The sequence below is a fragment of the Panthera uncia genome, chromosome C2 (genome assembly GCF_023721935.1).
Source record: "Panthera uncia isolate 11264 chromosome C2, Puncia_PCG_1.0, whole genome shotgun sequence".
NCBI lineage: Eukaryota > Metazoa > Chordata > Mammalia > Carnivora > Felidae > Panthera > Panthera uncia.
In genome coordinates this window covers 91,142,033-91,169,515 of record NC_064810.1, presented here as the reverse complement: position 1 = coordinate 91,169,515, position 27,483 = coordinate 91,142,033, and the positions used below count along the sequence as shown (strand labels likewise).

General features: G+C 35.4%; 1 protein-coding gene across 1 annotated transcript in view; it reads right to left on the bottom strand.

The window, feature by feature from the left end:
- The window catches only part of SPATA16 (spermatogenesis associated 16), a 234,452-nt gene that overhangs the window by 58,904 nt on the left and 148,065 nt on the right, over nucleotides 1-27,483 (bottom strand). Inside the window, exons 4-5 of the mRNA XM_049629197.1 lie at nucleotides 25,855-25,956; nucleotides 3,692-3,839 (exon numbers count right to left, since the gene is read on the bottom strand). Coding sequence (XP_049485154.1) covers nucleotides 3,692-3,839; nucleotides 25,855-25,956 — 250 coding nt within the window. The remainder of the gene's footprint in view (nucleotides 1-3,691; nucleotides 3,840-25,854; nucleotides 25,957-27,483) is intronic.

Genomic DNA, 27,483 nt, shown 5'->3' with positions numbered 1-27,483 from the left:
TCCATCTACAAGGCAGATAAAAGGAAAATCCTGGTTTTGGAGAAGTGCCAATAAAACAAAATAGCTATTCTCTTAGTGTGACTCTCTTTCTAGCTACTACCTTTGGCTACGGATGCCTGCCCTAATCACTTAGTACCACCTGTAAGATACTAAAGATAACATTTGACCTTTCCTATTCCTATGCTTTGTGTCCTCATTCACCTTAGAAGCCAGACCACTAAGGCTGTGCATATACAGTTAATAACGATGGTTTCACTGTCATTCCAGCAATGACTTTGGGGGAAGATCCTTTACTGATTTGTAACAGAGACAAGTAATGTCATCAGTGCAATACCCTTCCTTGTTCGCCCAAGGTACAGGTTCTACAGAGCAAAGAACCTACCCAATCCCAATGAAATTTAAAATTCTAGACTGCCTTCTCTACCTCCAGAAGCTGTCTTTCCTCTCTAGTTTCTTATATAGCACTGTCATACCCCAGCAATTAGTAATTATAAAATAATAGAAACAATCATTAGTAACTTATAATTACCATCTTTTCCAAAGTATAAGATCCTTTAGTATGAATTTCTTGCCAGTAGATCACAATTCATCTTGATAACAGGTTGATGGAGTTATATGAGACATGAATCTGGATTATTAATGGTATTATTGTTTTTAAGCTCTCAGTGACAACAGTGCTTCCTAAGTGTTTATTAATCTTCATGACTTCTCTGTGAAGTAGGTTAAATATAACTAAATTCATTCTACCAGTAGAGCAGTTGTCATACAGGTGATCTTCAATGAATTTCTCTTCATTACCAATAGATCCAAGAATAGAAATGGAAATAGCTGAATCCGATTCATTTTCCATGACACTAGATTGACATGACTCTTGTGTGCTATTAAAGCCACTCCTCCCAAAACTCTTAACGTATCCATAACAAAATAATAAATGATTTATAACAATTAGCAGAAAATGTGAGTTCTGAAACATTTTTATTTACTTCCTTACAAAATGCTCACACTAAGTAAATCAGCATCGATGGTCATTATAGCATGCACTGTATTTTCTTCTCTTCCTTTTCCTTGCCCTCAAATTCTCATTCTTCTTTAGAGATTCACTATTCAATCATCACTAGTTAGATTTACTTAATATCTTTCCTCCAAAGAGTTTGAGGCACTGTGGAGAAAACAAGGACTATATAGAACCTAAATTTAATGCTTCTATCACACCTCTGCTCCTATCAGATGGCAATGGTATAGCTCAATGGCAAGGACATGGGTTCAAATCAAAGGCCTGCCACCAGTGATTTGCTGTGCATCTTTGGAAAAGCTATTTGTTTTATCTGGTTGTTGTTCTCTTATTTCTAAGTAAGAATCATCTTACTCCATAAGATTTGGGAATAACAAGAGATAAAAAACGTAGAATGCCTGACATCTTAAAAGTGATCACTAACAGAGTGCATTACTAATCATATAAGTCAGTGACTTGGCCCCAAAGCCATGAAAAAAGGAACTGAAAGGCCCTTAATACGAAGATGAGATATTAGGTATGTGCATTTAGAGATTTCGCTCAACATGGTAGTTGTTGAGTGACTCTTAATTTTGTACAAGAAAATCTTTGTCTTAATTCAGAATAGCTAGCACATAATAGATACTAAAAAGTATTTTGAATGAATTAATAAAAGCAAGTGGCTTCCAAAGACAAAATGAGGAAAAAAGGATAACACTAACGTTGTGTCCTCTACGTACACTTTGACCATCCAGATCTCATTGGGATATCAGTGATCCAAGAACATAAGGAAAGAGGGAGGTTTGAAGTGTGACAGAGATGGAAGGAGAGTAGAAATAGCACTGGAAAAAAATCCATCTTTAGGAAAATACTATAGTCATCCAGTTTACTAATGAAGAGTATGGGGAAAGGTGGCATTTTATCACACGTTATTTTTTCATTTAAAAAAATCTTAGGGTGTCTCCTTTTCACGCATAGAATCATCATGGTACAAGGAATATTGTGCTAGACCCATAGGATTAGTTCTACTTAAAACCTTAAAATAACTTCCCATTTCAACTCATCAGATTAAAACAATGTCCTCCTAAACAATCCTAAAAGTTTTATGGAACCATAAAAGACGCCAAACAGCTGAAGCAATCTTGAAAAAGAAACACAAAACTGGAAGTATCACAATTCCAGATTTCAAGTTGTATTACAAAGCGGTAGTAATTAATACAGCAGGGTACTGGCATAGAAATAGACACATAGATCAATAGAATGGAATAGAAAATCCAGAAATAAACCCATAATTATATGGTCGGTTAATTTTTGACAAAGGAGAAATCAATATACAATGAGAAAAAGACAGTCTCTTCAACAAATGGTGTTGGGAAAACTGGACAGCCATATGCAAAAGGAATGACACTGGATCACTTTATTTTACCATACACAAAATTAAACTCAAAAGGGATTAAAGACCTAAATGTGAGACCTGAAACCACAAAAATCCTTCAAGAGAGCATAGGCTGGAATCTCTCTGACATCGGCTATAGCAGCTTTTTTCTAGATAGGTCTCCTGAAGCAAGGGAAATAAAAGTAAAAATAAACTACTGGAACTATGTAAAAACAAAATTTTCTGTACAGTAAAGGGAACAATTACAAAACTGAATGGCAACCTACTGAATGGGAGAAGATGTTTGCAAATGACGTATATGGTAAAAGGTTAGTGTCCAAAATATATAAAGAACTGATACAACTCAATACCCAGAAAACAAATATTCCGATAAAAAATGAACAGAAGACATGGACAGATATTTCTCCAAAGAAGACAAAAAATGCCCAAGAGACACATGAAAAGATGCTCAACATCACTTATCACCGGGGGAAATGCAAATCAGAACTACAATGAAGTATCACCTCAAACCTCTCAGAATGGTTAAAATAAAAAAATAGAAGAAACAACAAGCATTGGCAAGGATGTGGAGAAAGGAGAGCCCTCTTGCACTGTTGGTGGGAATGCAAACTGCTGCAGCCACTCTGGAAAACAGTATGGAGTTTCTTCAGAAAATTAAAAATATAAGTACTCTACAACCCAACAATAGCACTACTGGGTATTTATCCCCAAAATAAAAAGGGATACATGCACCCTGATGTTTATAGCAGCATTTTCTACAATAGCCAAATTATGGAAACAGCCCAAGGGTTCGCTGATTGATGAATGGATACAGAATACAATGGAATATTACTTAGCCATAAAAAGAGTGAAATCTTACTTGTCACTTGCAATGACACTTACATTGCAACACTCACATTGTCATTTGCAACAACATGGATGGAGCTAAACAGTATTATGCTAAGCGAAATAAGTCAGTCAGAGAAAGATAAATACCATATGATTTCACTCATATGTGAAATAGAAGAAACAAGACAAATGAGCAAAGGGGAAAAAAAGAGAGAGGCAAACCGAGAACAGACTCTTAACTATAGAGAACAAACTGCTGGCTACTGGAGGGGAGGTGAGTGGGAGAATGGGGTGGTGATGGGGATTAAAAAGTACACTTACCATGATGAAAAAAAAATAATACAATAAAATGAAAAAAAACCCAAGCCCACCACCAATAGCAATGTACTCCTAAAACTGAAACAATAAACAAACAAAGCAGAAATGACCCATTTTATTAATGGAAATAAACTAGCAGCTGACAACTTGAATATTACCTGTGTAGATGTATTCCACATATGCAGGATGAGTTTTTGTGAAAACCTCTCTTACTTTTTCTATTTTATCAGCTCTGATTTTTGTTGCAAATGGTGTATACATAACTGAGAAAGATTCTGCTCTGGTGATGGCTTCTTCAATCATGGCCTGAGAGAAAGCAAACAACCCATTTGGCATCAATAACAATATATGACTTTTTAAGAATGTAAAAAAATATAATTACCTTTATGGATGATTTAAAAATCTATATACTGTACTGCAAAGATAACATATTTTGGTCTTGAATATTCATTAGAATAAAATTTTAATTAGTTCTGGAAATACTATTTCATATTAAGAAAACCAATTAAATGAAGAAAGTTTGTAAACAGGCACCCCTACACTGAGCTTGCTTTAAGATAAAAATAAAAATTCTATTTTCCAAGGTGTCATTTTTTACTTGATTTTAAAAATAAAATTCTTAAGTCTAATATAATTATTCTACTCTTGAACAGACATTGATGAGCAATTTGTACTTTAAAAAACGAATTGAAATATCTAGATATAAGTATTTTCTATAAATAACACAACAAAGTACATTTTTTCCCCCTTCTTCCAATACCTAGGAAAGCCTTTTGGAGTAAGAGAAATCTTTCTCAACTTTTTCCCACCAAAGCTTCCCTTCCCTCCAGATCACAAGAGCCACTTGAGATGGATTTGGCTATTTAAGAAGTTCTTTAAATTTTCTTTGCTCATGTACCATTCTTGATAAAGCCAGCCATCACCCTGAGCTTCCTGTTTTAACTAGGTCCATTACTATTTGAAACAGACCAAAAGGAAAGTTATGTGAAGTTTTAAAAGGAATTTATTCCTTTCCTACAGCTTTTCCTTCTAATGAGGGTTGAACATTGAATAAAAAGTGGAAATGTCTATAGTTATCTCATTTTTCTGAAAATAGCATAAAAGCATATTACAAAAACCCGTATTTATTTATAGGAATAAGTTTTTTTCATTGACAACTAAGAGTGCCAACAATCTTAAGGAAAAAGAATAGATTTGAACTGTCCAACAAAGAAAAAAAGATTTAACAAACAGCAATTTATATGATTACCGTCATAGCACTTTGTAAACAAGTTTCTGATTGGTATTAAGAGCAATAAGGAATTGATTTTAAACTGAGAAACCTAATTGTTCACCGCCTATTCCATTTCTCAAGTGACTTCCAGTAGCCTCTATGATCATCTATACTGTGTGCAACAGAGCAGCTTTGTAAAAATTTTCTGGATGTAAAGGGTCCTCCTTTCTCTGAGGGGCTCAGACAACGATGTAAACTTTACAATTTACATTTTAAATTTGTTGTGGGGCAAATTTCTGAATGGCTGAATGAAAGAGCTTACATTGCCCACTATATTGCCCTTCCCAGGTTTGAGAAACTGTCAGGGGAACAAAGAATACAACTGTGATTCCAAACCCAGAGCTAGCCCTCAGCGGAGGTAGCAATGGATTATGAGTGTACAGCAGGATCTGGGTGCTGAGTCCTGGATGCCAACTTTGGAAGGCTAACAAGGGTAATGCAGCCAGCAGGTCTGGAATTCAGAGATGTGGATTGAGAACTCAAATATGGTGTTTAGGTACCAGGTTCGGTTCACAGCTGGAACCAATCAGGGGATGGCCTGTCCAGACCAAAAATGTAAGTAATCATACCTAGATGAGTGTGGGAGGATATGCTGAAGAGGGAAGCTGTTTTAGACCTGAGTTTAAGGTCATGATCTGACTTTTTTACCTTTTGTAAACTATTCCCATATTAGCTTGCCAGAGTTGCCATAATGAAGTATCACAGACTGGGTGCCTTAAATGATGGAAATTCATGGCTCCAGCGGCTAGAAGTCTGAGATCAAGGTGTCTGCAAGACTGCTTTCTTCTCAGGCCTCTCTCCTTGACTTGTAGATGGCTATGTAGCTTCTTGTGTCTCTACATGGGTTGTTGTTTTTTTTTTTTTTTTTTTTTTCCCTCTGTGTATGTCTGTATCCTAATCTCATTTTCTTATAAGGACATCAGTCACATTGGATTAAGACCCACCTAAAGACCTCATTTGAACTTAATTAACACTTTAAATACCTATTTCCAATACAATGACAATCTGCAGCACCGGGTTAGGACTCCAGAATATGAATTTTGGGGGGACACAATTGATCCCATAATAGTTCCTAACTCCCAAATAGCTTTTCTCTAAATATCTTGGTGAAGGGTATTTTGCTTTAAATTCTGGCTCAAAAAAATTAACAAAGGTATTTAATTCTCTAGTTTGCTTCCAGAGAGACATTAACAGTATCTCAGTAAGGCCAAGATAGAAGAAAACACTCTCTTCATCCCATTTCTTTTCCAACTACTGGCAGCTTAAGTGACTGCTGGCAAGGTAACTTTGCTAAGCCATCTCACAGCAGGGACAGTAAGACTCGTGCCCAAGAGCCTATACCAGCTTTTTTGCAAGTGGCAGAAGTGTGGGTTTTGTGTGGCAGCTTGATCTGTTCATTTAAGGCACTGTACTCTTGGCTTGCTGCTCAGTGAATTGCATTTAGGGTTTCACAGGGCTCTCCACTCAGGAGGGTGTGTGCTGGGGCACAGCCTCCCTCTCTCACTAATCACAGTCAGTAGATATGGGGTCTTTCTGTGGTTTCTGCCCTCCATCTTGAAGATGTGTAAGGAGGTGGGTGAGTGAGCAAAGTGTGTATGTGAGAATAATAATTGAAGTTTCCATAGAGATATTTTCTCAAAACACATTATTATAACCCCGAGAAAAAATACTATAAGATAGAGTAGAAATGAGAACACAAATTACCCTTTCACCAGATCCTGACACATCCTTTTTGTGCCTTTATGTATTAATATTTTTTGTTCTTCCAGAGACAGAGAATCTTGGGGCTTTGAATCTGTCTCACATTGTTCTTGTAAAGGAATACAGTACATATTATATAGAGTATTATATTATTGTATTGGTATATTACATAGAGTCTAATATATATATATATATACACACACACACACACACTATTATATGTGTGTATATGTGTTTATATATAACATTTATATATAATATTTCTGGTGCATTATTGAATGACTCAGTGAAATAATCTAGAAAAAAATTTAGCATTACTAAAATAGAAGGAATTTTTGACTGTTTGAGTTAGACACCAAAATATCAGGTTTTCATTTTGTGATGATAATGATTTAGTAATTTAGGGTTGGGCTTGCCTTTCATGAAGAGTCTAATATCAGCAAATGAAAGATTATGCTTAAGGATTTTTAAACACTGGAATATTGTGTAATAATCATAGGTACTAAAATATAGATTGTAAACTATTTCTAATCATCAAAGATTTTCCTTGATTTTGAAAATAAATAGAGGAAGAGACAAGGTGAGGAATTGCAGCTTGTAAAAAGTAAGATGCACCAAGAAATCTGTTGCATTTCTATACACCAATAATGAAACAGCAGAAAGAGAATTTAAGAAATCAAGTCTATTACAATTGCACCAAAAATAAGAAGATATGGAGGAATAAACCTAACTAAAGAGGTAAAAGACCTGTACTCTGAAAATTATAAACACTGATGAGAGAAATTAGAGATGACACACACACAAAGGAAAACATTCCATGCTCATGGATCGGGAAAACAAATATTGTTGAAATGTCTATACTACCCAAAGCAATCCCTATCAAAATATCAACAGCATTCTTCACAGAACTAGATCAAACAATACTAAAATTTGTATGGAACCACAAAACACCCTGAATAGTCAAAGCAGTCTTGAAAAGCAAAGCAAAGCAAAGCTGGAGGCATCTCAATTCCAGATTTCAATTTATATTACAAAGTTGTAGTAGTTAAAACAGTATGGTACAAAAATAAACACAAAAATAAACACATACATCAATGGAATAGAAAAGCCAGAAATAAACTCACAATTATAGGGTCAATTAATCTTCAACAAAGCAGGAAAGAATATCCAATAGGAAAGACTATCTCTTCAACAAATGGTGCTGGGAAAACTGAACAGTAACATGCAAAAGAGTGAAACTGAACCATTCTCTTTCACCATACACAAAAAATAAGCTCAACAGAGATTCAAGATCTAAATGTGACACCTGAAATCATAAAAATCCTTCAAGAGAGCACAGGCAGGAATCTCTCTGACATTGGCTGTAGCAACTTTTTTGAGGCAAGGGAAACAAAAGCAAAAATAAACTATTGGGACTACATCAAAATACAAAGCCTCAGCACAGTGAGGGAAACAATCAACATAACTGAAAGGCAATGTATGGAATGAGAGAAGTTATTTGCAAACGACACATCTGATAAAGGGTTAGTATTCAAAATATATAAAAGAACTTATAAAACTCAATACCCAAAAAACAAAGGGTCCAATTAAAAAATGGACAGAAGACATGACAATTTTCCAAAGAAGACATACAAATGGCCAAGAGACACATGAAAAGATGCTCAACATCACTCATCATCAGGGAAATGCAAATCAAAACTACCATGAGATATCACCTCACACTTGTCAGAATGGCTAAAATCAACAAGAAGCAACAGGTAGTGGTGAGGATGTGGGGAAAGGGGAACCCTCTTGCACTGTTGGTGGGAATGCAAACTTGTACAGCCACTGTAGAAAACAGTAGAACTACCCTATGATCCAGTAATCGCACTACTAGGTATTTACACAAAGAATACAAAAATACTGAATCAAAGGGATAAGTGCACCCTTATGTTTATAGTAGCATTATCTATAACAACCAAATTATGGAAACAACCCAATGTTCATTTATTGATGAATGGATAGAAAAGAGGTAGCATATGTATATATGAATATATATATGCATATATATGTATTAATATTACTCCAATATTATTCATGTATATATATGGAATATTACTCAACCATAAAAAAGAATGAAATCTTGCCATTTGCAGCAACGTGCGTGGACCTACAGAGTATAATGCTAAGTGAAATAAGTCAGTCAGAGAAAGACATTTCACTCATATATGGATTTTAAGAAACAAAGGAGCAAAGGGGAAAAAAAAAGAGAAAGAAACAGGCAAACCAAGAATCAGACTTAACTATAGAGAACAAATTGACGGTTACCAGAAGGGAGGTGGACAGGGGGGGTGGGTTAAACAGGTGATGGGGATTAAGGAGTGCACTTGTTGTGGTGAGCACCTGGTGATGCATGGAATCGTTGATCACTATATTTTATGCTTGAAACTATTACACTGCAATATTAACTGGAATTTAAATAAAAACTTTAAAAAGTAACCTATACTAAAAGATATATTTTAAATGATACTTTTTAGTTTGACAAAAATTTTCTGCAGTTGAGTTATTCTTTCCCAATGTGTGAGTTTCTCTGGTGTCAATAGATGTTGCACGTGTACAAAGAATGGGGAAAACAGTCAGTACACATGTTCTGTTGTTAAGTGTGCATTGCTGTTAATTATGCTTTCTCTGTTGCTACACACACAAAAAGGCTTTGAAATTAGGTGTTTACATTTGGGGCTTCTAATAACTCTCTATTGTTATCCTCACATTTGTCAAGTTTTAAAGCTTATAGTTATATAAACCAAGAGTGTATGTGGGCAGCTCATTTCCTCTACAAACAGTAACTTATAATAATTTCTCCTTGTTCTTTAGCTAAGCAAAAAAATCCATTTGCTACCTCAGAAATCAATTTGCCCAGGATAATTTTACAACAAGGGAGACGATGGGGGAGACGGGGAAAGAGAGATACTCTGTCAACAGTAAAGGAAAAGCCATCAAAGTAGAGGGAAAAGAAGACTAGCAAAAAAAGAAACACAATTCACTTCCTCTTCTAAATCCAAGAGAGTTGCTTCTTCCTGGTAAATTTTTAAGAGCACTCAGGGTGCCTAGGATAAATCTGGCAGAAACTATAAACATTTTCAGGATGATGAGATTATGAAATTTTTCCCATATTTTTGCTGGAGGATTTCAACAAATTGCAACCTTTCAACTATGTGTCCAGTGATAGTGATTCAGTAGTAGAAATCTTGTCAGTTCTAATTAGAAAATGTGATCAAATTATTATAGATTATTATCAAATTATTCCTTTAATGCTTCCAATATCAGAGTTGGCCATAATTGCAGTAAATTGCTTTACTTACAAGATTAGATCTGGAAGGAACCTTGGGAATTTTCCAGCCCAATTCACTGAATTGGAGATGAATTAAGTGACTTGAAGAGGCTTAAGTGACTTTTCTCAGGATGAACAGCTTTTTAATTTTATAGAATTTAGAATTAGGGTCTCAAATATTATATTTCACTTTCTCTTCAAAAATTATGGTTTTACCTCCTGGGACTCTCTTGTTTAAAAACAGTCATATTAAACACCGGTTTAAATTCTAAATCATTTACTTTCGTTTTGTGGTATATGTGAGTGCTACAGAGTTTTAGAACATATATATGTGTAAGTGTCCTGGGCACGTGGTTAGGCATTTTTCAGGCCCCCTTGCAGTTAAGCATAGCCATGTGGCTCTGTGCGGATAAATGGAATGTAAGTGGGAAGGATACTTTTTCTTGGCATTGCCCATAAAACTCTGCCTAGTGTGATCCTCCATTTTCTTTCTCTGTCAGCTTCCTGAAGAGGGAAGACTGCCAGGACATGGAGGAAGATGGAGGTATATAGTGGAAGAACTATGGGTTCTCATTATTGCTGATTTTGGGAGAACCAATCAGAAACACCCAGGAACTGCAACAGTGAGTGAGAAATTGACTTTTATTGTTTTAGGTTACTGAAATATTGGAGTTGTTTGTTTTAGCAGTTAGTCTACCCTAATTCACAAACAATAATAAACAAAAATTTGAATCTCTTTCATAATCCATTTTTTCCTTCTAAGCTTTACGTATTGTTTTAAAAGTAAACAAAAAACATGGTGTTTAAAGAGATAAAATAACTTTTCATTTAGCAGTGTGATAGATGCTTTTTTATATCCTATTTCTTTTAATTCTCATAAAGTCTATCTTAGTATTACTAGTGAATGAATATTATGATTGTATTATTCTCAGAGTTCACATTAGACTCAAAGGAAGCAGTGCTCAACTTTCAAGCTATAAATGATTGAGACAGGAATCTTTAGATTTTAGTGGCTAATATGATTCTTTGCTATTACATTAATAATGATGTAATTTTGAATGATGACTGGAATTTTCTAGAAAATGGAAAAATAAAATTTTGTGAGCAATAATTTTCAAATTTAATCCTTTTGAATATATATGGGTTCAATTTGAAAGAGTCCAATTTTCTTGAAATTTAAGATTAACTTAAAGAACAAATTTTCCTAAAGAGCAAAACATCTTTCCTTGAGATTTCCCTATAAACCTATTCACTGTATCACTTATGTAATAGCCAAGATTGACATTTTAATGATGATTTTATTAATATAATGGTATGTCAGAATAAAATATGTAATAATTGATTGTTTGCCCCTGCCTTGATGATCAACATTTAAGGTAACATTTCATTTACTGAAATATTACCTTGCATTTATGAGAGTTCTTTTATTGAACAACCTTCACTGAAAGCTCTGTATTTTCTAATATAAGGGAATATTTGGCAGCTTTGCCATTACATTTATCAATCCAGTGATGTGAAAGTCATGTCTTCATGCAATTTAAATCAAGAAATTTAAATTTTTATTTGCAGTATCTGACCAAAGATTGTATGAACAGGTTACTTGTACTGAGGTGAGCATATAATGAATTTTTTTAATGTTATTTATTTTTGAGAGAGACAGAGTGTGAGCAGGGGTAGGGCAGAGAGAGAGGGAGACACAGAATCTGAATAGGTTCCAGGCTCTGAGCTGTCAATACAGAGCCCAACGCAGGGAAAAAACTCACGAACTGAGAGATCTTGACCTGAGCCAAAGTCAAACGCTTAACCGACTGAGCCACCCAGGTGCCCCTGAACAAATTTTTATATAGCTGTTGTGAATTCTTTACTTTGCAATACATCCTATTTAAAAATAGCCATAATAAATATCATTTTAAATTCTAAACATTTAATTTACTTTAGTTTTGCAGTGTATGTGAGTTCTATAGAATTTTAGAACATATGTAAGTATATATATGTGTATATATATATATATATATATATCCATTTAGTGTGTGTGTGTGTGTGTGTGTGTGTGTGTGAGTGTGTATGTGTACACTGTTGTCCACCATCCAGTCTGGTTAGGGTTAGAGTTAAGGTTTTGATTATATATGATGCTTCCGTTAGCTGAATAACTTCAACATTGAACGACTAAAATTTACTCTGTATTAACTTTTAATCATATTTGATAGCAAAATTGTATTTCCATGTCCCTTTAGCATAGAACTAAAGAGATGAAAAGAAACTAAGATATTATTTTAAAATCACTCAACTTTATAACCAAGGTAACTGAATCTTGCTGAGTTCTGGTGACTTAACTCAGGTAACAAAATTAGAGAAGAAAGCAGGACAAGAAAGCAAGTCTCCTAAACCAATGCTTTCTCTTATGCTAAGTGATTTTTCATCCTTCTAGTTAGACAGCAAATTTGTAGAATTACAAGATCAAGTTTTACTTTCTTTTCCCATGACTATCTTTTTTTTTCAACTTTTTTTTTTTTTTTATTTTTTATTTTTGGGACAGAGAGAGACAGAGCATGAACGGGGGAGGGGCAGAGAGAGAGGGAGACACAGAATCGGAAACAGGCTCCAGGCTCCGAGCCATCAGCCCAGAGCCTGACGCGGGGCTCGAACTCACGGACCGCGAGATCGTGACCTGGCTGAAGTCGGACGCTTAACCGACTGCGCCACCCAGGCGCCCCTCCCATGACTATCTTATTCCTGTCTTCAAAGACATCAAGAACTTGACTCTAACTCTAACAGAGAAACAAACAGACCACATCAAACCTAAACCAGGTCAAGATCCTCTTCAAAACAATAACCCTAACAGAAAACAGAATAGTCATCCTTCATATCTCCTGGCCACAATAAGACTGTTTTGCCCATCAGCCCCTCATTAGATTTAAGGAATGCTATCAACTAGAATGCCTGTCTTAAAGAGAAATATTTACAAAAATTAAATGAAAGCCTTCTTGATAGGGGAACTTAAATAATAATGTGCTTGAGTTCGTCTAGCTTATTTAATGGTTAAGTACATATAATTTATAAATAGAATTTAAAGTACATTCATTATAAAGACCCTGAATCATTTTCTGCTTGCACACTAAAGAAAAATCAGCTGATAGAAACTCAAGAGTTTTAAGTGTGGGTTTCAGCAGCCTCCAGACTCTTTAGGATGCCACAGAGCTTTTATTCCTGATGATTTAAAATGAATCACCAAAAGGTATCACAGGAATAAATAGCTACATTACCTGTAATTATTTCATAAGCACAAATGGGTATTACTAATGGGCTTTAGCCTCTGTGTTTGGTGGTAAATGTCAACACAGTTTGGGACCCTTTTTTGTCATTGTGCATTTCTTCTCTATACTTAGTTTAATTATATGAAGATAGATATTCCTATTCTTAACTGTATATTGTTTTCTGATTGCATTTCTTTGACTGGTGGTTTTAGATTGGGGTATGACTTGCTGGTGCACAGAGCTGACTGATGGCAGAGTTGGGACGAGAACCTGGTGACCTGGTTCCCAGACTTGTACTTCTTTTGTCCACTAGTACGCAAGATGACTTTGAGTGGAAAAGTGTAGGATGCCCTTGAAATGCTGTATACTGGAGAAACTGAAAGAAACCAAGTATGCTTAATTTGGAGAGAAGACGTTAAGTTTCAGGGACTAACTTCCTGTCATCAGAGAGCAACCTGCTATTGTACTCTGCGTAGGTAGACTTCATTTAATTCATTGACAAATCTGTAAAACTCCTTAACCAATTAAATGAGTGCTCTTGGGCAATGGCTAAGCGCTATAGATAAATTATTCTCTTTACTTGCTAAGGCAACACTGGAAAACAGATATTATTATCCCATTTTAAAGATTAGGAAAACCCAGTCTTTATATTATACAATATGCAGTACTTCACATGGCTACCTTGGGACTGAGCTGGGACTCAGCAGTTCTAGCTCAGTCTGAGCCTCTTGCTCTGAGCCATTTATGGTGTGCAGACTCACAAATGAAGTTTATAGCTTCCATAAAGCTTCACAGGGCATAAGAGGAATCCTTAGCAGGGGGAAAAGTGTTCTGATAGAGCCTTCCAATGAGGAAGCTATTCATCTTGGAAGCTAGTAGCTCCATGGCCCTGGTGGTACACAGACCAAGGAGAGATGATGGTCTATCTAGGATCTAGTGAAAGGTACTGTCTGTGTAGAAAAATGTATTTATAGTGCTATAGTCTATCACTCAAAATTTGTCTTTGGTTTACTTCCATATCCCCATAATTTCTTTTCTCTCGCAAGTTTCAGCTTTGTCCCAGCAACCAGATACCTCTTCTTCTTTGTTATTATTTCTCTTATTTATCTGCAATTAATATTTTCCAGGCTGTGACTCCTCCTGGAGGACTTTAATTTTTAGGAGGTAACAGATTGCATGAAGACGCTATTATGGAGCACGTATCCTCCTATATGTAACTTCCCATCAACAAGACGTCTCAGAAGGGGCATAATTGTATCTGTGAGAAATGTGACAGACCTGTTGTGTGTATGTGTGTGTGTGTGTGTGTGTGTGTGTGTGTAATACTGTATATTACACACTGTATATTTACTATACATACACACACAAATATATATCTATATATCTATAAATATTTATTATGCACCCATACACATACTCTATGACAATAGCAAACTACAACTTGAAGTCATATTAGATGAAATGAAATGAAATGCTATCTTTAAGAGACCTGCCACTATATTTCCAAGTTATGTGTCCAATCTCCAGTTTTATCTCCGATCTGGGCCTTATACATGAATGTTAAAGCAGGCCAACCCCCACGTGATGAAGAATAAATAAAATGAAGACTTGTCATGGTAATTTTGGTGTTTTCTGTCTCTTTAGGTTTGGGCTTGAAATAGCCCTTCCAAGGTTTTCTGGGGGCTATTGTCCCTCATAGGCTGTTGACTCCTGGTTTAGACTGCACTGTATAAAATATCATCTATGTTCTCTTGGATAAAAAATAGGTCAGTTTAACAGTTATTTTATGATCCTAAAAAAAGCAAATTATGCCACATGTTGAAGATTGACATTTAAAATGCTGAGGCCTCATTATCTGGAAGAAGGAAGATTAGAAAAGATGAGAAAGGGATGAAAAAGGAAATGATTCAACCAGGAACTATACGATAGGTAGAGTACACAGTCTTCAAAAATTAGTGATGAAAAATCAATGGTATGAATTCAAGAAAAGAGGAGAATTCATATTTAATTGGCGTGCAATGCCATAAAAGGATGGCTGAATATAAATAAAAACATTAAAAGCTTTGAGCTTTACAGATTATCTTATACTTGGGTGCACACAGCTTAAAAAATTTCATGATTTCATGGAATATTTATTCTGCATCTCCAACTGCTAAAAAAAAGTGACCTCAATTTCTCTGCAAGCTTGTAAATCAATAACCCATAAAAATCTATGGGAAGTATAAAAGATAACTATAAAAACCTCTAAATTTGGTTTGGATCATAACAATTTTTGATTTTTAGATGCAAACAAAGCAAAGAAGGAATCAACATGCTTGCAAATTTAAACTGGGAGGCAAAATCTTTATGGAAACAAAATAACCTCATGGCAATCTAGTAGAATAGCACGGACTCCTGGGAATCAAATAGCTACCCTTAAATTTGTTCAAGTAAAAGAAGGCCAAAACTGCCTTAAATCTATGAAACCCATATCATTCTCAAATGAAAGAAAATGAAAAGAAACTTAGAGGTTACTTTTTGTTCTGTTAAGAACTGTCAGAAACCTAAAAAGCTTTTTAGAAGGGAAAAAAAAAAAGGAAATGCTGACTTTATTTAAATGGTGTGAGTTTCCTTAATAACCTACTGATATTTTTACAAAACCAAACTGATACCATATAAATATATATTTATTAATTTATATGTTATTTATAAATTAATAAATATATTAAATATATATTTAATATATTATATATAAATATAATATATACATATTTCTGAAGACAAATACTAAGTAAATATTTCTTAGGAGTGGCTGAAAATTGATTTTTCTTGCTTGATATGATGCCACTATTTTCTAATGAGCTTGAATTATCAACTTGTGGATAGAGGGCTGATACACAAGTGAAATATGTGGTCCTCCTGCAGGGCCCATTCTGAGGCACTGCTCCCAAATTCTTATATGATCTGGATGCCTCATTGTTTTAGCCAGGGACAAAGCTGTTTATTTCTCAGTGGCAATTAGGGTTTCAAAAGCAGACAACCTCTGAAAAGGTGGCACTCTGACTAAAATTCACACTGAGGTGAGGTAATTGATTATATGACACATTTTTGAAAGAAGGCTTTGACTCTTGGCATGTATAGGTGGAGCGAGGAGTGGGGACAGCGTGGGGAGAAGAGAGGAATGGGGCACATAAAAAGCAACCTCACCTACTTGACAATCTGGGCAAATATGTGTCACTAAATATATATAATGGTACTGAAATGTACACATGGATTCAATATGTGAATATGATTCACATTTTTTCCTCCATCCTTTCCTCTCTTCCTTCCTCCCTCCCTCCCTCTTTTCCTTCCTTTCTTCCTTCCTAATGCCTGGGACACTCACAGAACATCAAGGGAAGAACTACACTAAACTATACAAACAGCAAATAATGTCATGGTCACTATCTTCTTCACAGGAACACTCAACCTTACATCAAATACCTGCGTCAATTACATCTTTCATTTTAAAGTGAACCTCTCCTACAGGCATACTACCTCAAATAGCATCAAAGCAAAGTGAAACACAGGCAGCATTTAACAACGCTGGTAACCATGGAAACATATCATTAAAGAATATATAAACAGGAATGAATAATTAGATGAGAAATTCATTTCTACATTTATCTTTTTCCAAGACCCAGGAGGGGAAGCTCTCTTTTACCTCTCATCTCATTTTGGACACTTCCTCTTTAGCCTGTCTTCTAACCAAGAAATAGGAGAATTCACAAAATGAGGATTTTAATACTGCCTAGCTTAATGGACAAATCTCTTTGTAGGCAGGTGACTAAAAATGATTGCAATGCTCATTGTTGTCTAGATGTAAAACTGAATGTAGGAAAGAACCTGAAGCAGCAAAGAGTTTGCTTTGGGGTTGGGAGGAGGGCAGGAAAACCTGACTTACATCCTGGTGAGAAGGGGAGAGCAGTTAACATTTAAAAACAGGAAGAACAGGCTGCCTCACTTACTAGAGGCATCTACATAGTGGGAAGACTGAGGGGAGAATATGGGCTAATGGATTATATCAGTTGCATTGTCAGGTAGGCAGCATCACCTTCCCTGGCACTCTGCCTCTGCACCTAGCAAAGCTGTAGATAAACGCTATGGTAGGCAAAGTTGTTCGTAAACTTAAAAATTTGTAAATGGCCTTACAGACCGTCTAGCTGAGGGTTGTGCATCAGAATCACTTAGTTGGGGGGAAGTAGACAAACACAGTTTTTAGAACCTCACCCAACACTGTGATTCTGATGCAGTTCACTAGACCAGTGTTTGAGAATCACAGGCCTAAGCCAACTTCGTCATCATATAGCAGCAGAAACTAAAGTCCAGAGCAGTTATGATAAACCAGATTGAGTTGCTGGTCTCAATTTCCCCCATCTCTGTAACAATATTACTTTTATCATGGTTTGGCAGTGAACACAATAACCATATATGGCTTGCTCTGGCTAACAGGATGTTAATAAGCATGGTATAAGCAGAGGCTTGATATGTGCTTATATAGTTCTGCTTTCTCTCTTAGAATTCTGCATTTTGCCATAAGATAAACAGACATCGGATAGCCATTGCATGTGGACCATACTTGGGCCTCTCCGCAGCTTGGAGCTAAGGGTAGCTAAGTACAGCCAAGACTAGCCTAGATCAGTCAAATCATGACTGATAAGCCAACCTGCTTATTGTTATGAGAAACCACTGAATTTAAGAGTGATTTGTTACACAGCAGTATTGTAGCAGTAGCTGACTAATATGGAAATGAAGTGACTTATCCAAAATTAAATCCTAGCATTGGAATTAGAAGTTACAGCTTGTGAATCGTAGGCCTGACTTCTTTCTACTTCCCTAGAGTGTCTGTTTTACTTTCTTTCATTCACAGGGTTAAGCACATATATCCATTGCCTTTATAGGGTCCTTCTGCTCAAACTATATTCCTTGTATTTCAGAACATCCTGTCATCTTTCCTCGTCAGAGCTTACCTTTCCTTCCATCTTGTTCCTCAGGATTCTGCTTTCATATTTCCAAAGGGACTAAGAAGTTTCAAAATAATTCTCACAATTGTGTTCAAGAGTCATCCATTAATGAGTTAAACACTTACAGATAAAATTTCTTCTGCATATTACCTGGGGTTGACTAGAGACTCAATGGCAAATGGTGAGAATTTAAGCATGACACATGGCAGTTGACAGGAAAAATATTTTTAGGTAAGTGAGTTTGGTGCTTATTAAATTATATATAATATAAATATCATAAGGCTTGTATTGCTTTCAGACACTCCTGTCCAAATATTTTATAAACTGTATGCCTGATGGGGCCAAATAAATAGACTATAAACAAAGGCCATTAGGAGAAATGCTCATATGCCATTTTTATTTTGTTCCTTTCTGTGGAAACATTTTTCACATGGAAGCAAATCTTTAAAACACATTTTTATTCTACTGAATATGTAGGTGTTTTGTTAAAGATAATAAAAAAAGGGGCGCCTGGGTGGCTCAGTCGGTTGAGCGTCCGACTTCGGCTCAGGTCATGATCTCACAGCTCGTGAGTTCAAGCCCCGTGTCGGGCTCTGTGCTGACAGCTTGGAGCCTGGAGCCTGGAGCCTGCTTCTGCTTCTGTGTCTCCCTCTCTCTCTGCCCCTAACCCACTTGCATTCTGTCTCTGTCTCTCTCAAAAATAAGTAAACATTAAAAAAAAAGATAATAAAAAAAATTCTGGTTGACCTTAATTTGCCTGTAATTTCATGTTGAAGATTTTATTTTTACTCTGAAATTGAGATACCATAAATCTGTATCATGTAAATGACTATATTGGGGTAATTTTGCAATATCAAGAAGAAACACAATGAATTGGAGTAAAAAAGTCTTCATTATTGGTATAAGGGATTAAGTTACATCAGTTATTGTGTATCATTGTCTGGTTAGTGCAGAGAAATTCATTAGTTTGCTGCTGTCTTGATTGCTATGTTTGAAAGAAGAAGCTAATAGATAAAACCTTAGGGTTTTCATGGAGACAACCATGAGCACAGAAATCAATGAAGTAACAGACTGTTGGAAATCTGCAACCTTCTCCAGATACTCTGATAAATCTCAAACTCAAAGCACAAAAGTTGTCCACATTTGTGAACTTAAAATACACACACACACACACACACACACACACACACACACAGTTGTTGAAATCAATAAGCACTGATTTTTTTAATAACAAATAAACTACTCCAAAATATTCTTGACATTATTGGTTTGAGTTTCATGTCAAATAATATTTAACTTGGTTGACTGGCTTTAACAAATATGTATTGAATTGCTATTTGCAATGCACTGTGGAAGAAAAACAGATTAGGAAGAAGTGGTGTCTAATGTAAGTACCAGATGTTTTTCTTGTTACATTTTTGTGCTAGAACACATGCTTCTTGAGGACAGGACAAGCAGTGAGCATTTTGTTCACTGCTGTATTTGTTAATAGCACAGTGCTTTTAGTACAGTGCACGTAGCACAGTGCTTAACACACAGTCACTAACAAGTGCTCAATAAATATTTCCTGAGTGAGTATGAATGACAAATACAGTTTGAGAGTAAAGAAGAAAGTATCCACTAATGTTTTTAATGTTTATTTATTTATTTTGAGAAAAAGAGAGAGAACATGCAAACATGAGCTGGCAGAGAGAAAGGGAAAGAGAGAATCCCAAGCTGGCCCCTGCTGTCAGCACAGAGCCCAGCATGGGGCTTGATCCCATGAACCATGAGATTATGACCTGAGCTGAAATCAAGAGTCCAATGCTTAACCAACTGAACCATCCAGGCACCCAGAAAAGCACCCACTAATCTAAGAGTAGTCTGCACACACTGGATTGGAAAGGTTTCGAGCTTGAATGACTGTAGTGCAGTTTCAGGAGGAACTATATGACACGAACATTCTGGGTGCTATTTTTTGCTTTGAGTTTTGGAAGCAGTAAATGTCTCCTGCTAGGCCCAATACCAAAAAGAAAAAGAGCTGTTGCAAAGAGGAGTACAGAAGGGACTTAACCTGTGGTCTGTGAAAGCCATGGAAGGGCCCACAGACTGTGCACCATCTTCCTCAAGCATATGGCTGGGGAAAATCTTTTGTCTCTCAACATAGCCACCTCCTGAGTTTTGTCCCTTGAGAGTAGACTAACTTCACCAAAGAAAAATTTCGTGTTGGTGAGCTCTTTGGAAATCATTTAGGCCATTGATATCTTTAAGATGGTGAACGTTCCATGCCAAGTACAAGTTGAATTGGATGGGAAGTCTTGGCATTCTCTGCACAGATGGAGGATCTGTGAAGTTGGCACTGCCTCAGCCTTCGCTGCTTCACTGAGGAAAGATGCTCCACATGTCAGGCTTTTTACAGGGGCCTGTATTGGTGTCAACAGCCCCTCCCACAATCCCAAAAGAGGTCTTTCAATTGCTGTGAAAGTCTTCAACTTCCTCAGAGCCAAGAGCTCACAACAGTGCCTTTGCAGTAGATCTTTGTCAAGACACAAGAACACACCATGAGGCTCTTTCTTAATAGAGGAGTTTGTTGGCAATTCAGAGACAAAATTTAGAAGTGATTTGGTTTGATTAATTCTTGAAAAATTTTTAAGAGAAAGGAAAACTCCTTAGAACAGATTGATAGTGAGAAGTTCATTCCAGGACTAGCTTTATAATGGCTGATATCTTAGTCACATATATGAAGCAAATCTTTTGGTTAAATGCTGAATTTACTATTAGAGATGCTGCTGAAAAACTATGAGGTTTGTTTTTTTTTTTTTTTTTTTTTTTTTTTTTTTTTTTTTTTGTCAAGCTGCTACTGTAAATGAGGTGGCTGGAGTCAAAAACACAATATGAATTTTCTAATACTGGAGGTGAGATTGACACAGCCTTGAGAGTTTCTAGGGACAAAAATCAACAGACACTTGGCAAATGGCTTTCTCTCCTTCGAAGGTCATTTTTGTTCAGATGGCTTTAAATTGAAACAAACTGCTGACATAGATAACTTTGATGATATAGACTTAGCAAAGATAATCTCATTGACTTGAACACAAAGGGAATGATGTAATATGAATTTTGGTTATTCTTGATGCCTGCCTATCCATATGAGATCTTGTGAGCTACAGGAGCTCTGATTCCATTCGCTATTAGAGATTTCGTGAATCAGGGTTGTACCTGTTATTGCCATTAAAGTGAAATATTGACATTGATGAGATGTTGAATACATTTTAATTTCTTATCCCAGAAAAATTGCATAACCTTTTCATAAGAGTGAAAAAACTATAATTCTCAGTATTCTATGTGTAGATCAATTTCCAATATAATGAGATAAATAGTAAGCCTATTTTTTCCCATGTTTATGTTTATGAGTACTGTTTCTAGGTGGATGCTTGTAAATTGAATCAGATTCTCAGAGAGGTTTGTCATTCAAAAAAGAAAGAAATTTGAAAAGAAACTATTAAGGTGAAGAATGGGTTGATCAAGCAGCTTGCCCCTGTTTAGTGGGGGCTCCTCTGTGCTTGTTTTGTGGGACTTCTGCAACAGAATTAGCTGTTATCTTTCCTCACTCCATTTTGCTAAGCAGTGCAAACCAGAATTGGTTCTGTTACTCACACTGCAAGAGATAAAGCCACACACCAGAAAATCCATGTGGCTGACAGCATGGCAGAAAGTGAAGGTGAGAAACCAGGAAAGGGAAATAGGAATGGAAGAAGAGGGAGTTTCGTTTCCTAATGCTATTAAATCTAGCCCTGGATCTAAGGGGCAAGTGGCTTAGGAGGTGGACTCCAGTTTACTGAAAAAATCTTGAAACAAAATTGTTACTTTAGGAGTAGTATATAAATACATAGTGGTCACTGCTTCAAAAGAGCTAATTCTCAGCCTGATTAGGGAATTTCCGTTTTGTTAATTAGTTCAGAATTGTGATGAGGTCTCAAGGTGTTTCAGAAAATGAGAGTGGCTGGTAATAGGAGACTGGGCATCGAGTTGCAGAGGCATGCATGTAAGTACAGTTGTGGCAAGTTATTTCCAACCCTTTCTAGCTCTGAAGAAGTGATGCTATTATAGAATAACATGTGCAAACACTTTTATTCAGAGTGATATATTCTGATGTGAGCTTTCATGTAGTGTAGAGTTTTATGCCTTTTTTTCTTGCTGGGTTGATGATATGAAAACCATTCCTAATACAATTCAAAAGCATTCCTGAGCTCACCAAAGCGAAGGTCTGTTCTTTTGTATCCAAGGGCTTATAAGCCAACCATCTGTGAGAGTAGGTGTAGACTGGTTCTCACATTTTTACATACTGAAATTTTCCATTTCCTGTTTAAGACCTCTGAGAAGAATAACTGATCAGAATGGTAGGCATTTTATGTGGTTGAAAGGAAGATGTACAGTAACTTCATCCTCTCCAAATTAGTGAAAATAGCCTCTGTCTAAGCCTTCATTGATGTCTATGAATGTCTATGAAGATACAGTTTCTTGTCTGTGATGTTTGGAGGGCATTCTTAAATTCAGCAGTGTAACTGTCATGGTGGATTGGGTGGTGGTGCATCCCTGTCTCCTTGTGTTTAAAGATGGCATGGATTGGGCACTCACTGGCAATGTCCAAAAGCCCCTTTTGATTTAGGACAGAAGGTTTGGGGTGGGGGGGAAGATGTATACATTTAATTTAAGATCAGGGAGAGGCAGGCTCACATAAGGAAGTATGTAATTGGTGAGAATGGTGTGGTGTGCTACTATTGAGGCTAGTCAGTAGGGTTTAATTTATGGACTTTATCTGCAGGATGAAATTTCTAATTATGTCATTTCTTTCTATCTTAATATATGTGACATCATTTTTGGATGTGCTTAAAATATTAGCTTTCGGTGCTAAAATGAGCTTTGAGAATAAACTTTCCCAAACACTTTCTGCTGGTCTCTCTTATTTTCTAGCTGAAGTTCTTCTAAAAACTAACTTGCCTTAGGTTAGATAGCTATTTGGTGTTAGAACTTAGATGGAGTCAGACCTGATTTCCAAACAAAGGCTCTTTTCCAGTATGCCAAGTTGCTTCAAATTAAAAGAGAAAAAGAGTAACTCAATACCTCAAAAATGAATAATCCAATTAAAAATGGGCAGAAGACATGAATAGACATTTTTATAAAGAAGACATACAGATGGCTAAAAGACACATGAAAAGATGCTCAACATCACTCTTCATCAGGGAAATGCAAATCAAAACTATCATGAGATTATTGCCTCACACCTATCAGAATGGCTGAAATCAATAACACAAAAAAACAACAGGTATTGGTGAGGATGTGGAGAAAGGGGAAACTTCTTGCGCTATTGGTGGGAATGCAAACTGGTGCAGCCACTCTGGAGAACAGTCTGGAGGTTCCTCAAAAAGTTAAAACTAGAACTACCCCACGATCCAGCAATTACACTACTAGGTATTAACACAAGGAATACAAAAATACTAATTCAAAGAGATACATGCACCACGATGTTTGCTGCAGCATTATCTGTAATAGCCAAATTATGGAAACAGCCCAAGTGTCCAACAACTGATGAATGGATAAAGAAGAAGAAGTGGTATGTATAAACAATGGAATATTATTCAGCCATAAAAAAAAAAAACAATGAAATCTTGCCATTTGCAATGACATGGATGGATCTGGAGAGTATAATGCTAAGTGAAATAAGTCAGTCAGAGAAAGACAAATACTATATGATTTCACTCATGTGTGGAATTCAAGAAACAAAACAAACAAGCAAAGGGGAAAAAAAGGAGAAAAAGAGAGGCAAACACAAGAACAGACTCTTAACTATAGAGAACAAACTGATGGTTGCTAAAAGGGAGATAGGTGGGGGTGATGGGTTAAACAGGTGATGGGGATTAAAAAAATAATAATAAAAATAAAAGAGAAAAAGAGAATACAAGGAAAAATATGTTTTTCTTATCTTTTATTAATATAGGATAATTAAATAATAGTATTTATTTTCTTCCTTTTTGTATAGCAAATATGCATGTATTGGTAAGTGGAGATTATTTTCTTAGTTTGATGTAAATAAAATGGGGGGTATTAGTGTTCTTTGAAAGCTAAAGGGAACAGAAAAAAATTATTTACAGTTAGTCTTAACCAGTCTTAGGTTGCACCAACACTAGACCTATTTTTTTCCTAGTTCAATGTAGGAAACACAGGAAGTAGTTGATATTTGTTTGTTTAGTGAATGAACAAATTAAATCAAACATTTATTTGGGACCTACTATATGCCAAGCTTGCTGAATGTTATCTAACCCTTAAGATTCAACTCCTTTCCCACTTCTCTCCAGAAGCTTCTGAAATCCTTTAATAAAAAGTCTTCTTCCTTTATTATATCAAAACACATATTATTTGCTTATCCTTTACATCTAGCAATTCTTTACAACTATTTAATTACATGACTATAAGTGCTGCTGTTTTGCATGTTACAGATTCCATTAGGAAGATTTTTAACTTATGAGCAAATTAAAAATATTTTTGAGATTAAAATTTTGTTTACTAGAAGGTCAATTTTTTTTCAAATAGTCACAGGTCTCAAGTATAGTAGGACTAATGTAAACCTTTATTTTTTATAGTAGGCTAAAACTCCAAATATTTAGATGGAACCATATAAACCAGTGAGCCTTTTACATGATAAATCTAATACTTTATTTTCTAATAAATACATGATATAAAAACAGAAAATGGGCCAAGACACAGTAGTGAAAATATGGGAAAAATCAGGAAGCATCAAAGACTATTGATGATTATTTCTCCCTTTCATATTTGTGTTTTAGCAGATCTTATTCTAGTTAGTTCAAAAGGTTCATATTCAATTCAATTCAATTCAATTCAATTCAATATCTTGAAGTATGAGGAATAAAATGCCCTATACAGTCTGGAGAGGAGAAGATATGGAGGAGGCAGCTGGCTTTTGTAGTTCAATTTCAAATACTTGAAAAATTTTCATTTGGAAATGTGTTTCCATTTTGTCCATGTTGCCCTACTGGGAACCACTGGATTGAAGTTTTAAGGGAGTAGAAATCCACTTCATATGAGGAAAACAGTTTAACAATTAGCAAATTGGATGTTGTTTCTTGGGCTTAAATGAGCTCTTCATTTTGGATCTATTTCAGCAGAAAGTCATCAACAATTTGCTCAGAGAGGACAGGAAATGAATAGATTTGTATGTTGTAAAGGAGATTGAACTAGTAAATTCTAAATTCTCTTTATAATTTAAGAAATTATGACTCTCTTCTTGGGATCTCATTGACCTTTGATATGACTTCTTGCTGCCATTTTGAATAATAAATGAGAAAGAAGATCTGCAGTTTGTTACTAGTTAAGTGTTCCAACACTAAATATTACTCAACAAGTACAACTGATCTTTGCATTTTCCTTTATTATGTAATTGATATTACTTCTAGCATCTGCTTTTACAGGTCATAGATCAAGAAGAATCTATGAGAATACAATGTTCATATTTTAAAGGATCATGTCATTATAGCAGCATACTTGGGAAAATAGTTCCTGGGATGTCTAAAATTTATATTGGGTTGTAAAACTGAAGTATGGGCCAAGGGTTAACAACCTTGAATTTTGCCCTTAAAATAAGTCACAGAAAGTCTATTTCATTATAAATACATTACTACTGAGTGGTGTCCTTCTGATTGATATGGCCAAAGCTACCTTCTTCAGCAGTCGTTTAAGCACCAATTCTTCATTTTGGTTCTAAAAATGAGATGGGTTCCTCCTCCCTAACTGGGATATAAATTTTTACCTGCCAATACAGTTTGATGAGCTTGCTTATACACTGTTCACTTCCTCCACAGAGCCAGAACATGTAGTCAGCAATCATGGCACTCCTAAGAACAAGGACAAATTAAAAACAAAAAACAAAAAACAAAAAAATTTATAGGACAGAACAAAACCATAACAGGTAGTATATATAAATATTGAAGAAGAAGATTTTGTAATATATAAAATTTGACTAGACTAATATTGAGCAAAGCCCAAGCAAATTTTAGGATGTAGAAAATAGGGTTGTTTTTGCTTTCTGGGTTTTGTTTTTTGTTTTTTTGTTTTGTTTTGTTTTTTTGGTTTCTTTTTTGTAATCTAAGCTAAAAGAATAAGAAGCAAACAGCATTTGTATTCTAGATGCTTTTTTTCTGTTTGCACAGTATAAGAATATTTAAAGACTATGAAGGAATGCATTGTTTTGGTTGCCCCTTATTAAGCTTCAAAACCTTTATAGAGCAACACATATGTTATGGATTCTAAAATGCCTTCAAACCTAACATAGCATATGTAGCTAAGTATTGTACTGCCATGTAAGCATATCTTAGACTTTACCTGAATTAAAGATTATTTACCTCTGATTAAATTGGCCTCCTTAAAATTAAAAATAAAATTTCCAATTCAACAAACACTCCCCTCCCCCAACTTTTGTGTTTAATTGAATTGGTTTTAGTATCTAGTGTGTACAACCATTGAATTAGTCTTATCAAGCTGAGAAGATATTAAAAACTATTGTGCAATTGATATTAATTCATTGCTTAGCACCCTTTGGAAAAACAGTTTACTTTTATGACTGTTTCTGCTGGGCCTCTCTATTTCTTTTCTCCAGAGATTCCAAATCCAATTAAATGTGACTAGAAGTAATTCCAAATTGTAACCTTAGCCAATTAAACATATAATAATCCTGGGTACCTAATCACTAGTACCAAAAGTTTTATTTATTTAAGTAGACCTATCACTGTGTACCCCTGAATGTTTTTCTTATCTATGCCTGCAGATATGTGTTGTTTCTTGACATCATTGTAAATTGAATTGGAAATTTCCTTTCCCTAAGTATAGGTTGTCTAAGGCACAGCAGCTATAAACTTACTATGGTACTCTGTTGAAAGAATTAAAATGTTTAGATTCTTGCTCAGGACAGACAAAAATTAGGACTTTCAAAATTAACAATGGAAAAAAAATATCACCATTTGGAGGGTTATTCAGCTCAATATATTTCTTTTTACACAAATGGTATTGGAAAGGAGCTGTCCACCGACATTTAAAAATAAATGACAATAGTTTAGGAATAACTAATCTTTTAAGAACCTTCTTACATTTTTCAAAGCCCTAGTTTAATGATAAGACAAAGTGAGGTAGGAGGTTTTGATGTTGTGTGAATATATAAGAAGTAGAAAAAGTTATAAAAATTACAGACAAGAGGGGACAAAAGTGAATTTCAAAATATGCATTTTGATAGAAACACTTGGAAAAATTTTCCTCTCATGACTACCTAAAAAGGAAGTCTACTTGACGGGTAGGTACCTGTCACCTAACAGAAACCCATTTAATAAATTCTGAATTTGTGAAATCAATGAAAAATGTAAAAAATCTCCCTCTCAAAGACAGCACA